This window comes from Chiloscyllium plagiosum, unplaced genomic scaffold, assembly GCF_037043375.1.
Source record: "Chiloscyllium plagiosum isolate Xiang-an unplaced genomic scaffold, Cpla_swu_hap1 HiC_scaffold_23, whole genome shotgun sequence".
In the NCBI taxonomy this organism is placed as follows: Eukaryota; Metazoa; Chordata; class Chondrichthyes; order Orectolobiformes; family Hemiscylliidae; genus Chiloscyllium; species Chiloscyllium plagiosum.
Genome location: NW_028270161.1, coordinates 17,889,812 through 17,916,961, shown reverse-complemented (window position 1 = coordinate 17,916,961; position 27,150 = coordinate 17,889,812). Strand labels below are relative to the sequence as shown.

Genomic DNA, 27,150 nt, shown 5'->3' with positions numbered 1-27,150 from the left:
CCAGGCTGGCTGGGTCTGGTGACATAGACTCTTTTTGTGGTCAGCAGGCAAGAGGATTGACCAGCTCTCTACCACCTTGTTTACCAGAACTTTCTTCAGGAAGCAAGTTTAATTTTCTTATGTAGAATTTGGCCAGAGTGGAGAGGTAAGCACCACCAGTGTGAAGGGTAGTTTTTTGCTTGTAGTGTCTGAAGTGGTGACTAATTTGGCTTTGCATATGATGCCAGGGCCTCAGAAGCCAGAAGGTCTTGGCAATGGAGAGCATTTCATCTTATTCAAGCGCTTTGGGACCAGTAACCAAAATTCTATTAGCTTTAAAATAGTTATGAAAAAGAATAGGCCTGGTCTAAACATTAAATGTCTAAATTGGAGCCAGGCCAAATTTGATGGTATCAAACAAGATCTTTCAGAAATGGAAGTGGGGGAGGCTGTTCACAACTAAAGAGACATCTGGCAAATAGGAGGCTTTCAAAAGATAGATGATGAGTTCTGGATGTAGGTTTGCTTGCTGAGCTGGAAGGTTCATTTTTCAGATGTTTCGTCACCATTCTAGGTGACATCTTCAGTGAGCCTCTGTACAAAGCACTGCTGGAGTTTCCTGCTTTCTATTTATATGTTTGGGCTTCCTTGAGGTGATGTCAGTTTCTGCAGTGACATCATTTCCTATGGTGATGTCATTTCCTGTTCTTTTTCTCAGGGGAGTGGTAAATGGGATCCAAGTCCACGTGTTTGTTGATAGACTTCTGGTTAGAATGCCACGCTTCTAGGAATTCTCGTGTTTGTCTCTGTTTGGCTTGTCCGAGGATGGATGTACTGTCCCAGTCGAAGTGGTGTCTTTCCTTATCTGTATGTAAGGATACTAGTGAGGGAGGGTCATGTCGTTTTGTGGCTAGTTGATATTCAGATATCCTGGTGTCTAGTTTTCTGTCTGTTTGTCCAATGTAGTGTTTGTTACAGTTCTTGCATGGTATTTGGTAAATGACAATAGTTTTGCTTGTTGTCTGTAGAAAGTCTTTCAAGTTCATTAGCTGCTGTTTTAGTGTGTTGGTGGGTTTGTGGGTTACCATGATGCCAAGGGGTCTGAGTAGTTTGCAGTCATTTCCAAGGTGTCTTTGATGTAGGGGAGAGTAGCTAGGGTTTCTGGATGTATTTTGTCTGCTTGTTTGGGTTTGTTGCTGAGAAATTGGCGGACTGTGTTCATTGGGTACCCATTCTTTTTGAATACACTGTATAGGTGATTTTCCTCTGCTCTGCGTAGTTCCTCTGTGCTGCAGTGTGTGGTGGCTCACTGAAATAATGTTCTGATGCAGTTTCATTTGTGTATGATAGGATGATTGCTTCTGTAGTTCATTAAATGGTCTGCATGTGTTGTTTTCCTGTAGACTTTGGTTTGAAGTTCCCCACTGGCTGTTCGCTCTACTGTGACAAATAGGAAAACATATTGTTTTCCTCCTCTTTGGTGAATTTTATGCCAGTAAGGGTATTATTGATGATCTTGAAGGTTTCCTCTAATTTGTTTCGGTTAGCGATGGCAAAGATGTCATCCACATAGCGGACCCAAAGGTAGGGTTGGATGGTTGGCAGAGCTGTTTGTTCAAGTCTCTGCATTACTGCCTCTGCTAAGAATCCTAATATCGGAGATCCCATGGGTGTTCCGTTGGTTTGTCTGTAGGTTTTGTTTTTGAAGGTGAAGTGGGTGGTAGGCCTTGGTCCACTAGCTTGACGATACTGTCCTTGCTGATAATTGATGTGAACAGGACTGTTAGATTAGATTAGATTAGATTCCCTACAGTGTGGAAACAGACCCTATGGCCCAACCAGTCCATACCAACCCTCCAAGAATAACCCACCCAGACCCATTTCCCTCTGACTAATGAACCTAACACTACAGGCAATTTAGCATGACCAATTCACCTGATCTGCTCATCTTTGGTCTATGGGAGGAAACCGGAGCACCCAGAGGAAACCCACGCAGACACGGGGAGAACATGCAAACTCCACACAGTCACCCGAGGCTGGAATCGAACCTGGGACCCTGGTGCTGTGAGGCAGCAGTGCTAACCACTGAGCCACCGTGCCGCCCCAAAGGACGCCATTATTTCATCCTCTTCTATCTTGGTGTCTTCGATGATCTTCAGGAATTCTTGGGTGGAGTGGATGGAGTGGAGTGAGACTTCTACGAAGTGTTTTAGTCTTTGTTGTAGCTCCTTGGCCAATCTGTAAGTTGGTGTTCCAGGTAGCGAGACTATGGATCTGAGGAGGGCTCCTGGTTTGTGAATTTTGTGTAATCCATAGAAGAGTGCTGTGTTGGATCCATCTAGTTTCATTTTTTGGAAGTTGGTCTTATTTATTTCTCCAGATTTCTGAAGTTTTTTTTGAGTAGGGCTGTGATTTGTTTTTCTAGTTGTGGGATTGGACTCAGACCCTTTGGCATCATGGTAACCCACAAACCCATCAACACACTAAACAGCAGTGAATGAACTTGAAAGACCTTCTGCAGATGACAAGCAAAACTATTGTCATTTACAAAATACCACACAAGAACTGTAACAAACACTACATTGGAGAAACAGGCAGAAAACTAGACACCAGGATACCTGAATATCAACTAGCCACAAAACAACATGACCCTCTCTCACTAGTATCCTTACATACAGATATGGAAGGACACCACTTCGACTGGGAGAACACATCCACCCTCGGAAAAGCTAAACAGAGACAAGCACGAGAATTCCTAGAAGCGTGGCATTCTAACCAGAAGTCTATCAACAAACACGTGGACTTGGATCCCATTTGCCACTCCCCTGAGAAAAGGAACAGGAAATGACATCACCACAGGAAATGACATCACATCCCAAAAGAAACCCAAACATATAAATAGAAAGTAGGAAACACCAGCAGTGTTTTGTATGGAGGCTCACTGAAGATGTTACCTAGTATGGTGATGGAATGTCTGACAATGAACCTTCTAGCTCTGCAAGCAAACCTACATCCAGAACCTCAACCTGAACTGAGGTGTAAATCTTTTCAAAACTCGCTAATAGATAATGAGTTTTGAGGGACAGCATGATCCTGTCAGTGTGAAGGACAAAGCTGGCAGTTGTCGGGAACATTGGTTAACTAGAGGTATTAAGGCGCTGGTCAAGAAAAAAGGAAGCATGTGTCTGGTATATTTAGTTGGGATCATGTGAATCCCTTGATGAGTACAGGGAGTTTGGAAATACACTTAAAAGGGAAATCAAGAGGGTAAAAAGGGGACATGAGATAGCTTTGGCAGATTAAGAGAATCTAAAGAGATTCTACAAGTACATTAAGGACAAGAGAGTAACTAGGGAGAGAATAGGACCCCATAAAAATCAAATGAGACCATCTATGTGTGAAATTACATCAGGTATAGAGATCCTAAAAGAATATTTTGCTTCAGTATTTACTGTGGAGAAACACCAGAAGGTAAGGAACTTGAGGAAATAAATGGTGATATCTTGAAAAGAGTACAATTACAGAAGAGGAGGTGCACAATGTCTTAAGATGGATAAAGATTGACAAATCCCCAAGACCAGATCAAGCATATCTGAGGATGTTGTATGAAGCTAGAGAAGAAATTACAGGGGCCCTAGCAGAGATATTTGTATCACTGATAGCCAAGGATGGGGTGCTAAAAGACTGGAGAATGGTTAATGTTGTGGCACTATTTAAGAAAGGCTGCAAGGAAAAGCTAGGGAACTACAAACTGGTGATCTTGATGTCAGTGATGGGTAAGGTGCTGGAGGGGATTCAGAGAGATACAATCTACATGCATTTGTTAAAAACAAGGTCTGATTAGGGATAGTCAGCATGGCCTTGTGCATGGGAAAGTGTGTTTTGCAAACTTCATTAAGTTTTTGAAGAGGTGACCAAAATGTTAGATGAAGTCAGGGTGGTAGAAGTTGTCTACATGGACGTTAGCAATGCTTCTGACGAGATTCCACAGGGTACAATGGTTAGTATGGTTGCTTTACATGGGATCCAGGGAAAACTAGCCAATTGGATACAAAATTGGCTTGATGAGATGAGACAGAGGGTTGTTGTTCAGACTGGAGGCCTGTAACCAGCGGTGTGCCGCAGGGATCAGTCCTAGGTTCAATGTTATTTGTCATTTATATAAACGACTTAGACGAGAATGTAGGGGGCATTAGGAGGATGTGAGGACTACAGATGCTGGTGATCAGAGTTGAGAGTGTGGCGCTGGAAAAGCACAGCTGTCAGGCAGCATCCGAGGAGTAGGAGAATCAATGTTTTGAGCATAAGCCCTTCATCATGAATGAGGCTTGTGGGGTTGGGGACAGAGATAAATGAGATGGGGATGAGGTTGGGGGGAAGATAGCTGAGAATGCGATAGGTAGATGAAGGTGAGGGAGAAGGTGATAGGTCGGAGAGAAGGGTGGAGCGGACAGATGGGAAAGGTGATGGACAGGTCAGGAGGGAGGTGCCAAGTTAGTGGCTTGGGACTAGAATAATGTGGAGGGGAGGGGAAGTGAGAAAACTGGTGAAATCCACATTGATTGTGTGTGATTGCAGGATCCCAAGGCGGAATATGAGGTGTTCTTCCTCCAGGCGTCGGGTGGTAAGGGTTTGGCGATGGAGGCGGACCAGGACCTGCATGACCTTGGCAGAGTGGGAGGGGGAGTTGAAGAGTTCAGCCATGGGGCGGTGGTTAGTGCGGGTGTCCCAGAGATGTTCTCTGAAACAATCCGCAAGTTCGCGTCCTGTCTCCCTGATGTAGAGGGAGGTGCAACAGATACAATAGATGACATTGGTGGAGGTACTGGTAAATTTCTGTCAGATGGTGCAAGGATCTGACAGGGGGCATTGTAAGCTTGTGGATGACTTCAAAAATTGGTGGTATAGTGGACAGTGAAGGCGGCTCAGAGTACCATGGAATCTTGATCAACTGGGCCAGTGGGCCAAGGAATGGTAGATGATGTTAATTTAGATAAAAATGAGGTGTTGCACTTTGGTAAGACAAACCAGCACAGGACTTAAACAGTTAGTGATAGGGCCCTGAGGAAAACTGTTGAACAGATTGACCTAGAGGTGCAGATATATAGCTCCTTGAAAGTGGATCACAGGTAGACAGGGTGGTTTGGCACACTTGCTTTGATCAGTCAGAGCATTGAGTAAAGGAGTTGGGATATCATGTTAAAGCTGTACAAGAGATTAGTAAGGAGAAAGTGAGGACTGCAGATGCTGGAGATAAGAGCTGAAAATGTGTTGCTGGAAAAGCACAGCAGGAAATTAGTAAGGCAACATTTGGAGTCCAGAGTACAATTCTGGTTGTCCTGCTATGGGAAGGTTGTTATTGAATTGGACTGTAAAACAGATTTACAAGGATGTTACCGAGACTGGAGAGCTTGATTTACCAGGAGAGGCTGGGTAGGCTAGAATTTTTTCCTTAGATGTAAGAGGATGAGGGATGATCTTATAGAGGTCGGCGGCACGGTGGCACAGTGGTTAGCACTGCTGCCTCACAGCGCCAGAGACCCGGGTTCAATTCCCGACTCAGGCGACTGACTGTGTGGAGTTTGCACGTTCTCCCCGTGTCTGCGTGGGTTTCCTCCGGGTGCTCCGGTTTCCTCCCACAGTCCAAAGATGTGCAGGGTCAGGTGAATTGGCCACGCTAAATTGCCCATAGTGTTCGGTTAAAGGGGTAAATGTAGGGGTAGGGGTATGGGTGGGTTGCGCTTCGGCGGGTCAGTGTGGACTTGTTGGGCCGAAGGGCCTGTTTCCACCCTGTAAGTAATCTAATCTAATCTAAAATCTAAGGTGTATAAAATCATAAAGGACATAGGCAAGGTGAATAGCCAAAGTCATTCCCCCAGGATAGGGGAGTCCAAAACTAGAGGGCATAGATTTAAGGCGAGTGGGAAAAAGATTTAAAGGGACCAAAAGGGACAACCTTTTCACAGAGGGCGGTGCAGATATGGAATTAGCTGCTAGGGGTAGTGGTACAGGCGAGTAATTACAATATTTAAAAGATAGGAACAGCTTAAAAGGATATAGGCCAAATACAGGAAAATGGGATTAGCTCAGTTTAGGAAATCTAGTTGGATCTGTTTCCGTGCTGTGTGACTCCGAGTCTATGCAATTCACCAAACAACTTGCCAACATCTACAGTGATTCCTCCATATCCACGAGGGTTTCTTTTCTGAGAATCCCTGTGAATGATGAAATTTGTGAGTGCAGAGCTCATTAAAAATAAAGTTAAAACGGTTAAAAAATATCACAGATACGCAATTTTTGGAAGTGGTATTGATTTTTGTTTTTACTAAGCGCGAATAAGAGAATTTGCGATTTCATGCGTACAGAGGATATACTGTAATTTGCATATTTAATAAGGTAAGAAATGCATATTTGTACAAGTTAACTCGCTACAAGATTCCCCATGGGAGACTAGTTAGCAAGGTTAGATCTCATGGAATACAGGGAGAACTCGCCATTTGGATACAGAACTGGCTCAAAGGTCGAATTCAGAGGGTGGTGGTGGAGGGTTGTTTTTCAGACTGGAGGCCTGTGACCAGTGGAGTGCCACAAGGATTGGTGCTGGGTCCTCTACTTCCTGTCATTTACATAAATGATTTGGATGCGAGAATGAGAGGTACAGTTAGTAAGTTTGCAGATGACACCAAAATTGGAGGTGGAATGCACAGTGAAGAGGGTTACCTCAGAAAACAACAGAATCTGGACCAGATGGGCCAATGGGCTGAGAAGTGGCAGATGGAATTTAATTCAGATAAATGTGAGGTGCTGCATTTTGGGAAAGCAAATCTTAGCAGGACTTATACACTTAATGGTAAGGTCTTAGGGAGTGTTGCTGAACAAAGAGAGCTTGGAATGCAGGTTCATAGCTCCTTGAAAGTGAAGTCGCAGGTCAATAGGATAGTGAAGAAGGCATTTGGTATGCTTTCCTTTTTTGGTCAGAGTATTGAGTACAGGAATTGGGAGGTCATGTTGCAGCTGTACAGGACATTAGTTAGGCCACTGTTGGAATATTGCATGCAATTCTGGTCTCCTTCCTATCGGAAAAATGTTGTGAAACTTGAAAGGGTTCAGAAAAGATTTACAAGGATGTTGCCAGGGTTGGAGGATTTGAGCTATAGGGAGAGGCTGAACAGGCTGGGGCTGTTTTCTCTGGAGCGTCGGAGGCTGAGGGGTGACTTTATAGAGGTTTACAAAATTATGAGGGGCATGGATAAGGTAAATAGACAAAGCCTTTTCCCTGGGGTCGGAGAGTCCAGGACTAGAGGGCATAGGTTTAGGGTGAGAGGGGAAAGATATAAAAGAAACCTAAGGGGCAACATTTTCACGCAGAGGGTGGTACGTGTATGGAATGAGCTGCCAGAAGATGTGTTGGAGGCTGGTACAATTGCAAAATTTAAGAGGCATTTGGATGGGTATATGAATAGGAAGGGTTTGGAGGGATATGGGCCAGGTGCTGAGAGGTGGGACTAGATTGGGTTGAGATATCTGGTCGGCATGGACAGGTTGGAACGAAGGGTCTGTTTCCATGCTGTACATCTCTATGACTCTGGGCAATGGTAGAAGCAAAGCCATAAAATTTTCTTGCCATCACTCTTTTTAACTGCAAATGGAAAAAACTTTGGTCATTGGTAGAGTTAGGACAAGGACACCAGAGTTTTGAATGAGCTCAAGGTTACAGAAGACAAAACGTGGAAGACCAATCAGGAGCCTGTCAGAATAGTCAAGATTAGCGGTAACAAAAGCATTGGTGAGGGTTTCAACAGATAAAATGAAGAGGTTATACAGGCAGTAACAAGTCATCTCAGCAATGACATAGATGTGACCAGAAATTCATCTTGGGATCAAATATAATAGAGGTGACAATCATCTGATTCAGACTCAGACAACTGTCAGGGAGATGATTAGAATTGATCAGTTAGGAAGGAAAATTGGGAGTGCAGGACAAAGGCAATGTCTTTATATCTTCCCTCTATTTAGTGAGGGCATTCCTGCATATCCAATGTCAGATACAGGTGGCTCAGTGGTTAGCACTGCTGCCTCACAGTGCCAAGGACCCAGTTTGATGCCAGCCTCAGGCGACTGTCTGTATGGAGTTTCCCATGGGTTTCCTCCGGGTGATCTGGTTTCCTCCCACAGTGCAAAGATGTGCAGGAGAAGTGAATTGGCCATGCTAAACTACCCATAGTATTAGGTGCATTAGTCAGAGGGAAATGAGTCTGGGTGGGTTACTCTTTGGAGGGTCGGTGTGGACTTGTTAGGCTGAAGGGCCTGTTTCTACACTGTCGGGAATCTACTTTAAAAAAAAGCAATCTAATAATTTAGAGACAGTAAACGAGTTAGCAGGCGGTGGCGAGATAGAACTGGGGCTTATCAGGGTTCGTAGTCAACGGCCTTGGACAGCTTTAACATCTCATGCAAAGGATGTCTACCTTCAATAATACAGGACTGACTACTGCCAAACTGCACTGGAGAGCTCAAACATAAAACTGACCCAGAAAGTATAATATCGCAAGCAGAGACCAGCTCAACTTTCTCTTAAACAATGTTTGCACATGGTGAGCTTTTAGATTTCCTTTAACTTAGAGTCAGATGTACAGCACAGAAACAGACCCTGCAGTCCAACCCATCCCTGCTGACCAGATATCCTAACCTAATCTAGTCCCAGTTGCCAGCACTTGGCCCATATCCTTCTAAACCCTTCTTATTAATACACCCATCCAGATGCCTTTTAAAATGTTGTAATTGTACCAGCCTCCACCACTTCCTCTGTAGCATCAAGGGGTGGAGAATTCAAATGTTTTGGGTGTAAAACATCTTCAGTTCTGAAGAAAGGTTACATCTGAAATGTTGACTTTTCCATCTCCTGATGCTGCATGTCTTGCTGTGTCCTTCCAGCCTCCTGCTTGTTTACCTTGGATTCCAACATCTGCAGTTTTTTTTTGTCTCCACCACTCCCTCTAGCAGCTCATTCCATTTCCCTCTGTGTGAAAACATTGCCCCTTAGGTCCCTTTTAAACCTTTCCCCCACTCACCCTAAACCAATACCCTCCAGTTCTGGAGTTCCCCACCCCAGGGAAAAGACCTTGTTGATTTACCCTGTCTACGTCCCTAATGAGTTCATAAACCTCTACAATGTCACCCCTCAGCCTCTCACACTCCAGGGAAAACCAATCCAGCCTATTCAGCCTCTCCCTGTAGCTCAAATCCCCCAACCCTGGCAACACCCTTGTCGATCTTTTCTGAACCCTTTCAAGTTTCACAACATCCTTCCGATAGAAGGGAGACCAGAATTGCCCACAATATTCAAAAAGTGGCCTAACCGATGTCCTGTACAGCCGCAACATGACTTCCCAATTTCAAAACTCAATGCTGCGGCCAATAAAAGAAAGCATACCCAACGCTTTCTTCATTATCCTATCTACCAGTGACTCCACTTTCAAAGAACTATAAACCTGCACTCCAAGGTCTCTTTGTTCAGCAGCACTCCCCAGGACCTGACCATTAAGTGTACAAGTCCTGCTCTCATTTGTCTTTACAAAATGCAGCACCTCACATTTATCTAAATTAACTGCCATCTGGCACTCCTCAACCCATTGGCCCATCTCATCAAAATCCCATTGTACTCTGAGGTTACCTCCTTCGCTGTTCACTATACTTCCAATTTTGGTGTCACCTGCAAACCTACCAACCATAGCTCCTATGTTCACACCCAAATCATTAATATAAATGACGAAAGGTGGTGGACCCAGCACCGATCTGTGCGCATACTACTGGTCACAGGCCTCCAAGCTATAAAACAACCGTCCACCACCACTCTATCTATACCACCTTTGAGCCAGTTCTGTATCCAAATAGCTAGTTCTCCCCGTATTCCATGAGATCTAACCTTGCTAACCAGTCTACCATGAGGAACCTTGTTGAATGCCTTACTGAAGTCCATAGAGGTCATGTCCACCCCTCTATTTTCATCAATCTTCCTTGTTACTTCTTCAAAAAACTCAGTCAAGTTTGTGAGACATGATTTCCCACGCACAAAGCCATGCTGACTATCCCTAATCAGTCCTTACCTTTCCAAATACATGAAAATCCTGTCCCTCAGAATTCCCTCCAACAACGTGCCCACAACCAATGTCAGGCTCACTGGTCTATAGTTCCCTGACTTATCTTTACCACTTTTCTTAAATAGTGGCATCATGTTAGCCAACCCTCCAGTCTTCTGGACTATTGATGATGCAAATATCTCAGCAAGGGGCCCAGCAATCACTTCCCTAGCTTCCCAAAGAGTCAGAGGATACACTTGATCAGAACATAGAACAATACAGCGCAGAACAGGCCCTTCAGCCCTCAATGTTGCGCCAACCTGTGAACTATCCTCAGCTCGTCCCCCAACACTATCTCATCATCATCCATGTGCTTATCCACGGATTGTTTAAATCTCCCTGGTTGAGTTGACTACATTGGCAGGTAGGGCATTCCACGCCCATATCACTCTCTGAGTAAAGGTCCTGAGGACTTATCTACCTTTGTGTGTTTTAAGACACCTCCTCCTCTGTAATATGGACACTTTTCAAGATGTCACCATCTATTCCCCCCACATTCTATATCTTCTATGTCCTTCCCCACAGTAAACACTGATCCAAAATACTCATTTAGTATCTCCCCCACCTCCTACGGTTCCACACACAGACTGCCTTGCTGATCTTTGAGGGGACCTATTTTCTCCAGAGTTACCCTTTCATCGTTAACGTAGTTATAGAATTCCTTTGGATTTTCCTTAACCCTATTTGCCAAAGCTATCTCATGTCCCCTCTTTGCCCTCCTGATTTCCCTCTTTAAGTATATTCCTAGCGACCTTATACTCTTCCAAGGATTCACTTGATCTCTGCTGCCTATACCTAACATACGCTTCTTTCTTTTTAACCAAAACCTCAATTTCTCTAGTCACCCAGCATTCCCTACACCTACCTGCCTGGCCTTTCTCCCCATTAGGGGCATACGGCTCTGGATTCTCGTTATTTCATTTTTGAATGCTCCCCAATTTCTAGCCTTCCATTTCCCTTCGAATATCTGTCCCCAGTTAACTTTTGCAAGTTCTTGCCTAATACTGTCGAAATTGGCCTTCCTCCAATTTAGAACTTCAACTTTTAGATCCGATCTATTATTTTCCATTACTATTTCAAAGCTAACAGAATTATGGTTGTTGGTCCCAAAGTGCTTCCTCCACTGACACCTCAGTTCCCAGCCCTGCCTTATTTCCCCAAGAGTAGGTCAAGTTTTGCACCTTCTCTAATAGGCGCATCCACATACTGAATCAGAAAATTTTCTTGTACACATTTCACAAATTCCTCTCCATTTAAACCTTTAACACTAAGGCAGTCCCAGCGTTTGTCCGGAAAGTTAAAAGCCCTTACCAGAACCACCATATTATTCTTACGGATAACTGAGATCTCCATAAATTTATTTCTCAATTTCCCGCTGACTATTGGTTGGGGCGCGGGGGGCTATAATACAATCCCAATAAGGCGATCATCCCTTTCTTACTTCCCAATTCCACCAATTAACTTCCCTGGATGTATTTCAAGGAATTTCCTTGGTAAGTACAGCCATAATGCTATCCCTTATCAAAAACGCCAGCCCTCCTCTCTCTCCCCCCCTTTCTACCCTTCCGATAGCATTTGTATCCTGGAACATTAAGCTCCTAGTCCTGTCCATCCCTGGGCCACGTCTCTGTAACTGCTATGATATACCAGTCTCATGTTCTTAATAATGCCCGAAGTTCACCTGCGTTCCCTGTTAGGCCTCTTGCATCGAAATAAATGCAGTTTATCAGTCCTACCTTGTTCTCTGGTTTGTTCCTGCCTGCTCTGACTGTTTGACTCGCTCCTATTCCCAACTGTACCAGTCTCACATTGATCTCTCTCCTCACTACTTCCCTAGGTCCCACACCCTATCTTACTAGTTTAAATCCTCCCAATCAGCTCTAGCAAATCTCCCTGCCAGTATATTTGTCCCCTTCCAATTCAGATACAATCTGTTCTTCTTGTCCAGAAGTGACTCCAATGATCCAAAAATGAGATCCAAAAATTGAATGTTAATTTTGTAGAATTTCCTTACTGGGTGAATTAGATGGTACTAGAATTTCATCCAGGTAATGCTGGATCTTGCTCAAATCATCTTTAGCAAATCGGAGTTTATCCTCTGCAGGGCGTAGAGGTTCCTGAGGTGTTGATTGCCTCTGGCGAGATGGCAGAAAAACTGGAGGCTGGCATGACAGTGGAATTGATCCAGTGGTTAGCCCTTCTGGGAATGTCTGGGCAACAACTTTCAACCCTAAAATGACATCAATATTATTGTGATTTAGGTTTAAAACTTCAATTTATTATTTATAAACAGAATTTCCAGATTAATAATTTTCATAAAGAGAAAGACACAGGTAAATGAAATAAACATAGATTAAAGTATTTTAGTTTAAAAATATTTTGAAAGACTTATTTACAGCCCACTAATTTAATTATCAAATGCATTATAACTGAACATTTTCTTTCCAATTTGTCTTTTTCCCTGAAGTAAACCATCCAGACTTGTGCTCAAGTTAGGGTTGATTATCTGACAGACTGAGGAAGTGGCATTCTTGATGGCATGCTTTATGCCTCAATTCAGTTTATGATGGATACGACTAGCATCAAAAGAAGTGACCATCTCAGAAACGTGCTGCATTTAAAAATTATTTAGACAAAATGGTCTGCATGTGGTTGTCCACTTCTGTGGCAAGCGAGACATTGAATATTAATAACACTTCTGCGGCGGTCTAGACCCTGGTGTTTTGTTTCACTAAAACAGCATTCAGAAGGAAATATTCTCTCAGGAAAGGTCTCATAGCTGCCTCATCCCTACCCTATAAATAAAGCAATTGTTCGCAGACCACAGCTGAACCTGCCTTCCCACTAATGCCCCACAGTAACAGAAATAGGGAGGTAAAGTCAAATAGGCAAAATGAGTAGGCACGTGATAAAACTCAATGCAGAGAAGTGTTAATTCATTCATTTTGATAGGAAAAATGAGGAAAGCCAATGTGATTTAAATGGAATAATATCAAGTGAGTGCAAGAAGAGAGAAACATGCAGACATAAATCTTATAGAGTGGCAACCAGGTTATAAGACATTTTGAAAAGAAAACCACACAGGGCCCAGAGATCTTCAGCTTTATCAACAGAGAAATGGAACACAAAGTGAGGAATTGCATTAAATCTTTATAAAACATATTGATTAGGCATCAGCTGGAGTTGGTGCTCAATTCTGGGTACTGCACCTTACAAAGTATCTTAAGATTTTAGAAGCAACTAGAATTAAGTCAGAAATAGGGCCTTCAGTTATGTCAGGTTGCTGCAGAAGTGATCAAGTTGTTCAAAATCATGAATATTTTTACGAAGTAATTGTGGAGAAGCTGTTTCTGTGGTCGAAGGGTCAGTAAACTGCAAACGCAGGTTTAAGTCAATTGGCAAAAAAAAAAACCCATGAAGGAGCTTTTGAAAGCATTTAATTGTTGTGAACCAGAATGTAATGCAATGAAAAGCTGGCAGAAGAAGAAACATATGAACATTCAAAAGGGAATTGGATACATGCTTGAAGGGAAGTAAATTACAGGGCTATTGGGAAAGAGCAGAGAAGCAATGTTTATTGGACAGATTACCAAAAAGGCACTGAAGACCAAACGGCCTCCTTCTGTTCTTTAAATTAGATTACATTAGTGTGGAAACAGGCCCTTTGGTCCAACAAGTCCACACCAACCCACCGAAGCGCAACCCACCCATGCCCCTACATTTACCCCTTACCTAACACTACGGGCAATTTAGCATGGCCAATTCACCCGACCTGCACATCTTTGGACTGTGGGAGGAAACCGGAGCACCCGGAGGAAACCCACACAAACACGGGGAGAACGTGCAAACTCCACACAGTCAGTCACCTGAGGCGGGAATTGAACCCGGGTCTCCGGCGCTGTGAGGCAGCAGTGCCTGTTCTGATTCACTATGATTCCTCTCCCACTCAGAACTTTTGAAGGGTGGTCTAGACCTATTTGGCTTAGATCTCTATTGCGTCATTGAAGAGCTAAAAGTATGTTTTGGCAAAAAGAAAACTCAAAGTTGATTTTAATAACACTAATGTAACTCTTTCATCTGGAATCTTCATTTATAGCAGATTTATAAATAAAACAGTTGCAATGTATGTTTGAGTACATATTTAAAACTGGAATTTTTAAGTGGCATTTCTGGGAATTTGCCAAGTGCTGACCTTCAGAATAAGATTAAGGAGCACTATTCATGTAAACATTGAATGAAGTTGCTAAGTTTTTAAACATGACTCTTAAGTTGCATATACAATTACAATTTAAAAACTCAGTTTACTTATAAAATGTGATGTAACTAGAATTTAAGTATTTTCTGCTTACATCTGGACTATAGAAATGCTGTCGTCATTAAAAATGTAATCTACACATCTGAGAGTTGTTCAGCTTCAGCTGCTATCAGCATAAAAATTTCCAGTTTACTGACTCGATGTTGAGTGAGCAATATATAATATACTGGCAGGGAGATTTGCTAGAGCTGCCCAGGAGCAGGTGCGGTTGGGGGCGCGGGGGGAAAATGTGTGGTGGGTGGTAGGGTGGGACCCAGGGAGATTATGAGGAAAGAGATCAATCTGACACTGATACAGTGGAGAGCAGAAGTGAGTCAAACAGTCACGGCAGGCAGGGACAAAGCAGAGAACAAGGCAGGACTGATAAATTGAACTGCATTTATTTAAATGCAAAAGGCTGAGCAGGGAAGGCAGATGAAGGGCAGGGCTGGGAACATGGGACTGAGATATCATAGCAATTACAGAAACACGGCAGGAATGGACAGGTCAGGCAGCTGAATGTTCCAGGATACAAATACAACAGGAAGGACAGAAAAGGAGGCAAGAGAGGAGGGGGAGTAGCGTTTTTGAGAAGGGATAGCATAACAGCTGTATTGAGGGAGGATATTTCTGAAAATACATCCAAGAAAGTTATTTGGGTTGAACTGAGAAATAAGAAAGGTATGATCACTTTATTGGGATTGTATTATAGACCACCCCCTAATAGTCAGAGGGAAATTGAGAAACAAATTTGTAAGGAGATCTCCATTATCTGTAAGAGTAATAGGGTAGTTATGGTAGGGGATTTTAACTTTCCAAACATCGACTGGGACTGCCATAGTATTAAGGGTTTAGATGGGGAGGAATTTGTTAAGTGTGTACAAGAAAATTTTCTGATTCAGTATGTGGATGTACCTACAAGAGAAGGTGCAAAAGCTGACCTACTCTTGGGAAATAGGCAGGGCAGGTGACTGAGGCATCAGTGGGGGAGCACTTTGGAGCCAGCAACGGTAATTCTATTATTTTTAAAATAGCGATGGAAAAGGGCAGACCAGATCTAAAAGTTGAAGTTCAAACTGGAGAAAAGCCAATTTTAACTGTATTAGGCAAGACCTTTCAAAAACTAATTGGGGGCAAATGTTCGCAGGTAAAAGGACGGCTGGAAAATGGGAAGCCCTCAGAAATGAGATAGCAGAAAGTATATTCCTGTCAGGGTGAAAGGGAAGGCTGGCAGGTGTAGGGAATGCTGGATGACTAAAGAAATGGAGGGTTTGGTTAAGAAAAAGAAGGAAGCATATGTCAGGTGTAGACAAGACATATTGAGTGAATCCTTAGAAGAGTATAAAGGAAGTAGACAATAGAGAATAGGTGCAGGAGTAGGCCATTCTGCCCTTCGAGCCTGCACCACCATTCAATATGATCCCACAAGTTGGAGTATACTTAAGACAGATATCAGGAGGGCAAAAAGGGGATTTGACATAGCTCTGGCAAATAGAGTTAAGGAAAATCCAAATGGTTTTTACAAATATATTAAGAACAAAAAGGTAACTCAGGAGAGAATAGGGCCCCTCAAAGATCAGCATGCGGCCTTTGTGTGGAGCTGCAGAAAACGGGGGAGATACTAAACAAGTATTCTGCATCAGTGTTTACTGTGCAAAAGGACATGGAAGACATAGAATGTAGGGAAATAGATGGTGACATCTTAAAAAATGTCCATATTACAGAGGAGGAAGTGCTGGATGTCTTGAAATGCACAAAGGTGGATAAATCCCCAGGACTTGATCCGGTGTACCCTAGAACTCTTTGGGAGACTAGGGAAATGATTTCTGGGCCTCTTATTGAAATATTTGTATCATCGATAGTCACAGGTAAGGTGCCGCAAGACTGGAGGTTGGCTAATGTGTTGCCACTGTTTAAGAAAGGCGGTAAGGACAAGCCAGGGAACTTTAGACCAGTGATCTTGACATTGGTGGTGGACAGGTTGTTGGAGGGAATCCTGAGGACAGGATGTACATGTATTTGAAAGGGCTGATTAGAGATAGTCAACATGGTTTTGTGCATGGGAAACCATGTCTCACAAACTTGAGGTTTTTGAAGAAGTAACAAAGAGAATTGATGAGGGCAGAGCAGTAGATGTGATCTACGTGGACTTCAGTAAGGTGTTCGACAAGGTTCCCCATGGGAGATTGATTAGCAAGGTTAGATCTCACAGAATACAGGGAGAACTAGCCATTTGGATACAGAACTGCTCAAAGGTAGAAGACAGAGGGTGGTGGTGAAGGGTTGTTTTTCAGACTGGAGGCCTGTGACCAGTGAAGTGCCACAAGGATCGGTGCTGGATCCACTTCTTTTCATCATCCATAAAAATTATTTGGATGTGAGCATAAGAGGTATAGTTTGCAGATGATACCAAAATTGGAGTTGCAATGGACAGTGAAGAAGGGTACTTCAGATTACAATGGGATCTTGATCAGATGGGCCAATGGGCTGAGATGTGGCAGATGGAGTTTAATTTGGATATATGCGAGGTGCTGCATTTTGTGAAAGCAAATCTTAGCAGGACTTATACACTTATTGGTAAGGTCCTAGGGAGTGTTGCTGAATAAAGAGAGTGCAGGTTCATAGCTCCTTGAAAGTGGAGTTGTAGCTAGATAGGATAGTGTAGAAGGCGTTTGGTATGCTTTCCTTTATTGGTCATAATATTGAGCACTGGAGTTGGGAGGTCATGTTGCAGCTGTACAGGCCATTGGTTAGGCCAATGTTGGAATATTGTGTGCAATTCTGGTCTCCTTCCTATTGGAAGGATGTTGTGAAACTTGAAAAGGGTTCAGAAAAGATTTACAAGGATGTTTGCCAGGTATGGAGGATTTGAGCTGCAGGGAGAGGCTGAACAGGCTGGGGCTGTTTTCCCTGGAGCATCGGAGGCTGACCTCATTGAAGTTTATAAAATCATGAGGGGCATGGATACGATAAATAGACAAAGTCTTTTCCCTGCGATGGGGGAGTCCAGAACTAGAGGGCATAGGTTGAGGGTGAGAGGGGAAAGATATAAAAGAGACCTAAGGGGCAACTTTTTCACACAGCGGATCTTACATGTATGGAATGAGCTGCCAGAGGAAGTGGTGGAGGCTAGTACAATTGCAACATTTAAAAGGCATTTGGATGGGTATATGCATAGGAAGGGTTTGGAGGAATATGGGCCGGCTGCTGGCAGGTGGGACTAGATTGGGTTGGGACATCTGGTCGGCATGGGCAGTTTGGACAAAAGGGTCTGTTTCTGTGCTGTAAATCTATGACTCTGTATGCATTGATTTAGTGCATACTTCTCACAGTATGAATCAGTCATCAAGTGCAAAAGTTAACAAACTATTGAGAAATATATGGTAGGTTTTGTTTACTTACTTTGGTGTGCACACTTATTCTCAATTAATCATAGTCTACTAAACCTAAAAACTTGGGGGCAAGAATCCTGAAATGTGACATTGTTGGTGTTTAGTCAGCTAAAACCAAGTCACGTAACAACAATGGCAATATTATCCATTGCTTATGCAGGCATGAGTACAAAAACAGTTTGGCTGGAAGTCATTTCATAAACATTTTGGCTTTTAGCGAGAATTATACAGATAGATCTTAATGAAATTGTAACGTTAGCAGCTGTACAGAAAAGTATATTTTAACTGCTCTGGTTTATCTGTTATTACTCATCAAATAACATTTCCTGCAACACGTACCACCTGATAGCATAAAAAGATTCTCAAAACCTCTCTCGCACAGTGTTGTGGCAGCCTGACTAGCTATCCGTTCATCTTCATCATAAAGCAGGATGATTTTCCCAGATGCATTTTTCTAAAGTTCAGTTGTTAAGGCATCTTGTATCATTTTAAATTGACAAACTTCAAGTTGATGTCAAATTTGTAACAAAGCTAGTTAACCCATATAAACAAGGCTAGTGGGGATGAAGAAAAGGAGGAGGGTGAAACATACAGAGGAGCAACATTCTGAATCCAAGTTTCACCCACAAGCTATTTTGTTGCATAACAATAAAAGCTATCTATAGATTGAGAACTCAGAACGGGATTAAATATGGGAAAAATGAGATTGGGTTAAAAAAAACACATTGGGGAATCCAGAACTAGAGAACATAGGTTTAGGGTGAGAGGGGAAAGATATAAAAGAGACCTAAGAGACAACTTTTTCACACAGAAGGTGGTACATATATAGAATGAGCTGCCAGAGGAAGTAGAGGAGGCTGGTACAATTGCAATATTTAAGAGGCATTTGGATGGGTATATGAAAAGGAGTTTGGAGGCATATGGGCCAGGTGCTGGCAGGTGGGACTAGATTGGGTTGGGATATCTGGTCGGCATAGACGGGTTGGACTGTTTCCATGATGTACATCTCTGACTCTATGCGAAGGGCTGGATTTAAAAACAGTTCTTTTGGTTATAGAACAATGACAAAATTTCAGATGCAAACATGAACATCTCTTCTCCATTGTTGCTCCAAGTTTGCGTGGGTGGAGAGAAAGAGAATGAAAAGGGAGCTTTATTTTGCATTTTGCCTATATAATCCTAAAGAAGGGCTTATGCCCGAAACGTCGATTCTCCTGTTCCTTGGATGCTGCCTGACCTGCTGCGCTTTTCCAGCAACACATTTTCAGCTCTGATCTCCAGCATCTGCAGTCCTCACTTTCTCCTCCTATATAATAGCTTTGGTTTGTTCAAAAAGTCAAAGGGCTTTCCGTTTCCTAATATTAAGAAAATATTTGTTGACCACCAATGCGGACTATTGAATAAAATGGAGGGGAAAGTACAGAAGATGGATAAGCAAAAATTCTTTCTAATCTATCTTCAGTTGCACAAAGGCAATTTGAACAGCATTACATTCCTGGAGGTGGGTGCTGCTTTGCATTATCATCCTGCCTTTTAATCTATGCAACCTATTCTGATGAAAAGCAAGCTGAAGGAACAACACCCCATGTTCCATCTAGGCACGTTTCAGCCATCAGGATTTAACATTGAGTTTAACAAGTTCTGAGCATGTTTGAGATCAAACCTAATTCACCTGCTTTAGTCTCTCCAAGCAGCTAATAGATTGGAAACCTAATTTCAGAATCAAACCACTAACTGCACAGATCTGAAGATTTAAAGGATACGTATTCTAGAATCTCCTTTGTATAAGGGTTCATCGTCCTGGACAGCATTGCAATAGGATAACTGTAGGCTGAAAGACAAGGTTAAACAACTTCAATTGAGCATGGGTTGAGCAGTTTTAAGTAAGAGTCCAAGTTTTACAACAAGAGTCTATCCTCATAAATAAAAATCCTGTATCTAGTGTGTGTTTATTATATTTTGCAGTAATACATAAAGTGAAAATTCTTCTTCTAGTTCACTTGCTCAATTGACTGAGATGTCATATAAAAGCTAATTGCAACTAATCATTCAACAGTAGTGATTGACCTCACAATGTAGTGTCTTGGAAGAGAGACCCCAAGTCAGTACAAATTCAGACTTAGAAAAGCAGTGAATCTTAATAATGCGCAAGGCTAGTTTCTTTTGCATTTCCACAGTAACATTCCATCCAGAGTACACTGCTGTCCTAAGCAGTATTAGGGAAAAACATCTTTAAATTATTCACTAATTTAATTGCAAAGTGTATTATCCATGTGACACTTAACACTTTAAAAATGTTCAGTCATACTAAATAACTGTTGGTATTTAATATCTTCTATTCAAGGTAAGAAAAACACACATTTGACACTTAAAGCAAATGCTATTGTATGGTTTTATAAGCATTATGATTTGCACTCTGATTCAAAGGTTCAATGATTGAGAGGATGTATTAGAAATTTGAGCAGAAAGGGCAGTTCACAATACAGGATTTTTATCTATTAGTCCTATGAATGTAAGTACCATGATACCCTGAATCCTTCAGCATTGGCAGCACACAAAGGTCTTTTCCTAGGTTTTATTTTAGGTATATTAGGTACAGCTGCAAACTAAATTTTTTATTTCATATTTAATTGGGAATATTGTGGTTATGGAGTTTGTTTTAAGAAATATTAACACTATATTCTGACCAAAATAAGACAGAAAATAAATTATAAGAAGCAAATAAAGAAAATCATTTTTGATATAAAGAGAGTTCATACTTCATTGACATCAGTAAGCTGTAAAAATATTAGAACACATTTTCACCTTAGTTGCATGAGCAGTAAACTGGCAGAGAAGAACTCCTGCCAGTTATAGCACATGTTCCATTGAAATCTTTAGAATGAAAATAAATTAAGCAGATGCTTTGACAGCTGGGTAATCCACTAACTACAGTTATCACACAAAGATAAGTATTTGCTGTATTCTGTCAACTTATCACAGGAAGCTGTATTAGTTATACTAAGCAAGACAACTTAAAACAAATATATGACTACTTAAAGTGCATTCCCATGTATTACACCAGTGATTGACATAACTTTCACCTATATTGATTACCTCCAATAATGTGACATTGATCATAGGCATCACGATCACGTACATCCAAAAGCAAGTAAGGGCAGTCTGGGTACGGTCCATCTGTTTTCTCTGAACAGAGACAGAGCTCAGGCTGGGACAATTTCTGATTCTCTTTCTCCAGATCTATTTCCCCAACACCACTTATAACACTACAGAGAAAAATAAAAACTGTTGACAGATCACAGAGCAATTGTCAAACAATATTTGATCACAAGAAGAAAAATTTTAAAAATCTTAAAAAACATGACTACTAGACACTTTTGGGACAACGGTAGTTTAGAAATTCTACACCTGACCCCACAGCAGCTTATTTTGTAAAGCACTGTTCAGGAGAGAAATTATTCAAAAATGCGAAGAATATTCCCTGTTGGGTCTGTGGTGATTTCTGCAAGGACAGCAATTGTAATGTAACAACTAACCTCAATTGCTTTGAATTATGGAAGGGAGAAACATTCAAAAAGAAATCAATTATTAGTCAGGATTTACATTCTTGTGGCTCCATTCAAAATCTACACGTTACCAGGAGTAAACTCCAATCAAAAGGAAAGCTGATGACTTAAGAAATGAGGATGATTCGATGTCATGATCATCAAGACATTTGTAAACTATTACTTAGAAAATATTTCAAAACAATTATTAAAAATTTTAACAAACTACAACTATCTGCAAGAAGTGTTCAACATGTAGTTTTTTTACTTTCAGTGGTTATTACTGGCAAGGTCAGCATTTAGGTCAATTACTAATTGCTCTTCAGCTGAATAGATTGCTCAGGCATTTCAGAGGGCAGTTAACAGTGAACTACATTTAGGGTGTAGGTTTGCTTGCTGAGCTGTAGGTTTGATATCCCGACGTTTCATTACCTGGCTAGGTAACATCATCAGTGGCGACCTCCAAGTGAAGCGAAGCTATTATCTCCTGCTTTCTATTTATATGTTTGTCCTGGATGGGGTTCTTGGGGTTTGTGGCGATGTCATTTCCTGTTCGTTTTCTGAGGGATTGATAGATAGATCTATGTATTTGTTTATGGCATTGTGGTTGGAGTGCCAGGCCTCTAGGAATTCTCTGGCATGTCTTTGCTTAGCCTGTCCCAGGATAGATGTGTTGTCCCAGTCGAAATGGTGGTTTTTTACATCAGTGTGCAGGGCTACGACATCAACACTTTCAAACAAAAACTAACCAACTTAAAAGACCCAGTACAGCCCATGGACAAAAACAACATTATCTACAAAATTCCATGCAAGGACTGCCACAAATACTACGTAGGACAAACAGGAAAAAAGTTAGCCACCAGGATACACGAACACCAGCTAGCCACAAAAAGACACTACCCTCTCTCCCTCGTAGCCCTACTCATGGATGAAAAAAACCCACCATTTCGACTGGGACAACACATCTATCCTGGGACAGGCTAAGCAAAGACATGCCAGAGAATTCCTAGAGGCCTGGCACTCCAACCACAACGCCATAAATCTAGATATCATCTACAACCCCTCAGAAAACGAACAGGAAATGACATCACCACAAACCCCAGGAACCCCATCCAGGACAAACATAAACAGAAAGCAGGAGACAACAGCTTCGCTTCACTTGGAGGTCGCCACTGATGATGTTACCTAGCCAGGTAATGAAACGTCTGGATATCAAACCTACAGCTCAGCGAACAAACCTACACTCTAAACCTCAACCTGAGCTACAAACCTTCACAAAGCTTGCAAAAAGTAAACTACATTACTGTGGGTCTGGTGTCACATGTAGACCAGATCAAGCAAGGGCAGCAAATTTATTTCCCTAAAGGATATTAGTGAACCAAATTGTTTTTTATGACAATAATGGCATTTTTGTGGCACCAGTACTGTGACTCATGACAGAAAAATTGTAGGGGTTATGGGCAGACTGCTTGTCCTTCCCTGTTAGAAAGTTGCCAGTAAGCTGATGTACCAAAAAGAAGCCTGGTCTTTGGTCATGTTGGGCTATGGGTGGCTTAAACGAGTGAAAAGTGGGATTTCTGCCCCTCAGAAGACTCACCAACTACCCATCAGATCTGTTAGTGCCAGAGCTCAATAGCAAGTGTTGTCAGGATTGCAGGCAGGTTCACAAAAGAGTCCTTATGGATCTAAGAATAATTTTGGTCAAGGTCATTAGGTGGGGAGAATTCGTTACACCTTTGTGGGGTATGGAGTGGGTTTTGAAGTATTGATGGGTCAAAAGGAAGGGGAGGACTATTATCATTTGGATATCCTTGATGGATGAAGGGCAAATGCCAAATACAGTCAAGCCCTTAATTCCTGCTGATTTAATAATTTTAAAAAGTGAAATGGGTTGTTGACTCATACCTACTTGTCTTGCAACTGTTTATGTCATTGTAAGCACCCAACCACCTTCTGTGCTATGGGTGCAAGCTTGGCATAGACAGAAAGATGGCGAGCTAGCCACCAGATCCAAGTTATATGCTGTCACTGAAAACATAACCTGCAGGCATACAATATCTGGTCTAGTTTTCAATTCCAGATTTATCAATTGAATTTCAATTCCCCCATCTTACTGTGGTGAGATTTGGATCCTTGTATACAAAGTATTAGTTTGGGCCTTGGATTATTAATCCAATGCCATTAACAATATGCATTCACCTTTCCCATATCTGAATGAGTGCTGTAATTTAAAATTTCAGTCAGGCTGAAATTAAACATCTAGCTGAAAAGGTTAGTATTATTGTCCTTCAAGACACTGATTGACCCCATTGGATTCTGGACATACAGAATTTTACTTCGCTTTTTAAAAATATCATTTATCTACCCAGAATTCATTCCTCAATATGAAACTAAAGCTACAGAAGGTCATTATACAAAGATCTTCACCAATTTTCAGGCAAGTGAAACTATTACTGTGATAATGAAGAGATTCATCATCGTGATCTTTTTCCAGCATAATAATTCTCACCTTTGAAGAGTGGAGCGTGCTGAAAGTGGTTTCTCAACTGAATCTTCATTACTTATTAATTCTATAGGGGATTTCTGATGCACTTCCATAGGACATCGTTCCTCATTGTCCTTTATTGCAAGGAGTTCAGGCTCTGGTGCGGAAAGCACTGAATGTGAATCTGAATGAAACAAACAATAACTCAAGCTTAAAAAAAATTCAGAGAGGATTTCTGCATGACAATTCAAAGTTAAGGAGGTGAAAACTTTTAGCTACATTTCATTGAATAAGTTGCATTATAAAAATACATTGGCAGATGTGATGTGTTGCTTATTGTCATGTCCTTTTAGATTTGTAAACAAGGCAAAGTATCTTACTAAATCCTTTACTTTAAAAAATGCTAGTGATTTCTTCTAATTGCAGATAATTCTACAGAATAGATAACCAAAGATATTTGATACCAACCTTCTTCCTGTTGCTGTTCGCTAAACATCCGTTCACCTTGTTCATTCACAGAAGCCACCTGCAGCACCTAAAGAACATCAAAAAGGCAAGTGAAATAAAAAAAAAATTAAATTTTCTGAAGGAATCAATATTCTAACATTTATTTCTCCCCAACTTTCTGCAACTGAAATTCCACATTTTACATTGCTGTACGTGTGCACTGTGGTACAGCATACAAAGGAGCATACAGGGATTTGAAAACAAAAATTAGAATTTTAAAATCAAAATGTTGCTTGAATGGAATCCAATAAAGTTCTGTGAGCACAGATTTTTCTATTGCTCTTCATTTATTGTATTTTGGTATCACTGGCAGGCCATAATTTATTGGATACCCCTAACTGCACTCAAGAAGTTAAAAATCACACAACACCAGGTTATAGTCCAACAGGTTTAATTGGAAGCACACTAGCTTTCGGAGCGATGCTCCTTCATCAGGTGATCACCTGATGAAGGAGCGTCGCTCCGAAAGCTAGTGTGCTTCCAATTAAACCTGTTGGACTATAACCTGGACTTGTGCAATTTTTAACTTTGTACACCCCAGTCCAACACCGGCATCTCCGAATCATGCACTCAAGAAGATAGTGATGAGCCTCCTTCTTGAACTGTGCAGTCCACGGGGAAAATGTGGGAAGGGACTTGCTGCAAATTAAGAGACAAGCAGCAACGTTTTGGATGAGCTCAAGTGTATGGAGTGTAGAATTTGGGAAATTGCAATAGTGCATTGGAATAATCAAATCTAAAGGGAATAATTGATGGAAGAGGTCTTCACAGCAGATGTGTGGAGACAAGCAAATTCAGCTTATGATATGGAACCATAAATAGACAACTGTAATAATTGCACAATTGTGGGATGGAAGGCTCATATCAGGGTGAGATGTGAGAATAACATTGTGTACAGAGGGTCTAATCTCACATTTGTCAGAGAGATGACTGGAGTCAGTAGCTAAGAACTAGAATTGGACTGAAACTAGAGTTTCACATTTCCTAATATTCAATAGAAAGAAATTTCTGCCCAGTTGTGGATATGGAGAAACAATCTAATAATTCATCAGCAATGGAAGACATCGAGAAAGGTAGGGCTGGATGGCATTAGTGTATGTAAACATTGCTGTGTTTTTTGGATGATGATGCTCAGCAGCAGCATGTTGCTGAAAGAAAGATGGGGCCAAGATTCATGGGAAACAACAAAGGTTACAATGTGGGAGCCAGAAGAGAAGCCATGAATAGATAAATAAGAGTAGCACAGAATAAGAATACAAAAGGAATAAGATTAGTTTCACCCACTTGGCTACAATGGACAGGCCTTAGGAGGTGGATGGTATTATCAAGCACATCAAATTAGACAGAATTTGAAAATGACAAGGAAGGAAAATTTACTTTCCTCACTGATACGGACTCTTTTCTTAATTCACTCAATCCCTTTTCTTAATTCCTCCCTTCTCTCTTTGTCTGTATATGCTAATAGTTGTTGTGATTTGAACCTTTTCCAGTTATGATGACAGGTCAGCCACTTGAAATATTAACTTTGCATCAATCTCCACAGGTTTGCCTGACCTGCTGAGTGTTTCCAGTGTTTCTTTATCTTATCTGTTAAACCTCAGCAGTTAATTCAGAGCAGCACAAATAGAAATCAAAAATGAAGGAGAGAAAATACCTTGAAAATAATCTTATCTTGAAGAAATATTAATGAAATTTTAATTTTGAGTTAATGTTGTAAACTTTATGTTGTTTGACCCAAGTCTTTCAAACTGAAAAAATTTGAGAGCAATAACATCTCTTGTCAATCTCACAGGACATTTACTTTATTGTTGCTGAAAAGAGAAATAACAATATAAACATTATTGAACCATTACAAAGAAGTATATCTATACTGAAACTCAAATGATTCAATATTTCAATTAAGACATCTCGTAAATCCCATGAGGCAACAAACCATAAATGGGAGCACTTACCAGCTGGGCAAATGTGGTGACTTTCAACCTTTTGAATAATTCATCTCTTTTATATCTATAATCTATTAAGAAGAAAAAAAATTAAAATATTATTCAAAACCCTCATTTCAACACTGCAAAATTCATAAAAGCTTAATTTTGCAATGAAGATTCATTTTGCAACAAACAATTCTTGGAGAGTATGGAAAGGTATCTACTGTATGGATGTGGAGACCCTAAATCAAATGTTAAATAGTCAATTTTATTGATTACATTAGTAGTACAATTAGATGATCTTGACATTGGACCAATGAGCTGATCGTGAACTATTAAATATTGATGAGGATATCCAAACCTTCACTGTACTTTTCAGCTTCTGTCACTTCAGGACCTATCCACCGATCACTCATTTCAACAGTATACTGAGCCAGACCAAATATTCCCACTAACTGACACATTATAGTAATAACTGGGACTGATTTGGAAAATAAATTGCTGCATTCATCATGTAGCAGTTAGACAATTTCAACATTAATATAATTAGAGCTGTTGAATGTTTATGCTAAGAAAATAGATTAATATTTAACAGGATCAAGCTCACAACTACTTTATTGGTTTTACCTCCATTTCAATAAATGGTTATATATTTATTGACATACCATGTATGATCAGTGTGTTACTTACAACAAAATGTCAAACTATTTAAATTGTCAGCCTTCTCAGAGAAAACCTTCTAACATCAAATAGTTCTTACATAGCTTTATACATTAGATTAATTTTATTTATATTAATAATTTCAGGCTTAGTCAGAATTTGTCCTTGTCTGGACAGAAGTGGCTTAGTTTCCTCTAAATTGGCAGTATATGATAGATGATTTA

General features: G+C 41.1%; 1 protein-coding gene across 2 annotated transcripts in view; it reads right to left on the bottom strand.

The window, feature by feature from the left end:
• cep41 (centrosomal protein 41) overlaps nucleotides 1-27,150 on the bottom strand; it is a 44,687-nt gene that overhangs the window by 4,899 nt on the left and 12,638 nt on the right. The window contains exons 4-10 of one of the 2 annotated variants that reach the window (XM_043714022.2): nucleotides 26,294-26,355; nucleotides 24,303-24,369; nucleotides 23,859-24,018; nucleotides 20,901-21,070; nucleotides 19,568-19,635; nucleotides 18,144-18,258; nucleotides 12,133-12,348 (exon numbers count right to left, since the gene is read on the bottom strand). In XM_043714022.2, coding sequence (XP_043569957.1) covers nucleotides 12,133-12,348; nucleotides 18,144-18,258; nucleotides 19,568-19,635; nucleotides 20,901-21,070; nucleotides 23,859-24,018; nucleotides 24,303-24,369; nucleotides 26,294-26,355 — 858 coding nt within the window. The remainder of the gene's footprint in view (nucleotides 1-12,132; nucleotides 12,349-18,143; nucleotides 18,259-19,567; nucleotides 19,636-20,900; nucleotides 21,071-23,858; nucleotides 24,019-24,302; nucleotides 24,370-26,293; nucleotides 26,356-27,150) is intronic. The other variant, XM_043714023.2, reaches the window with a different exon arrangement.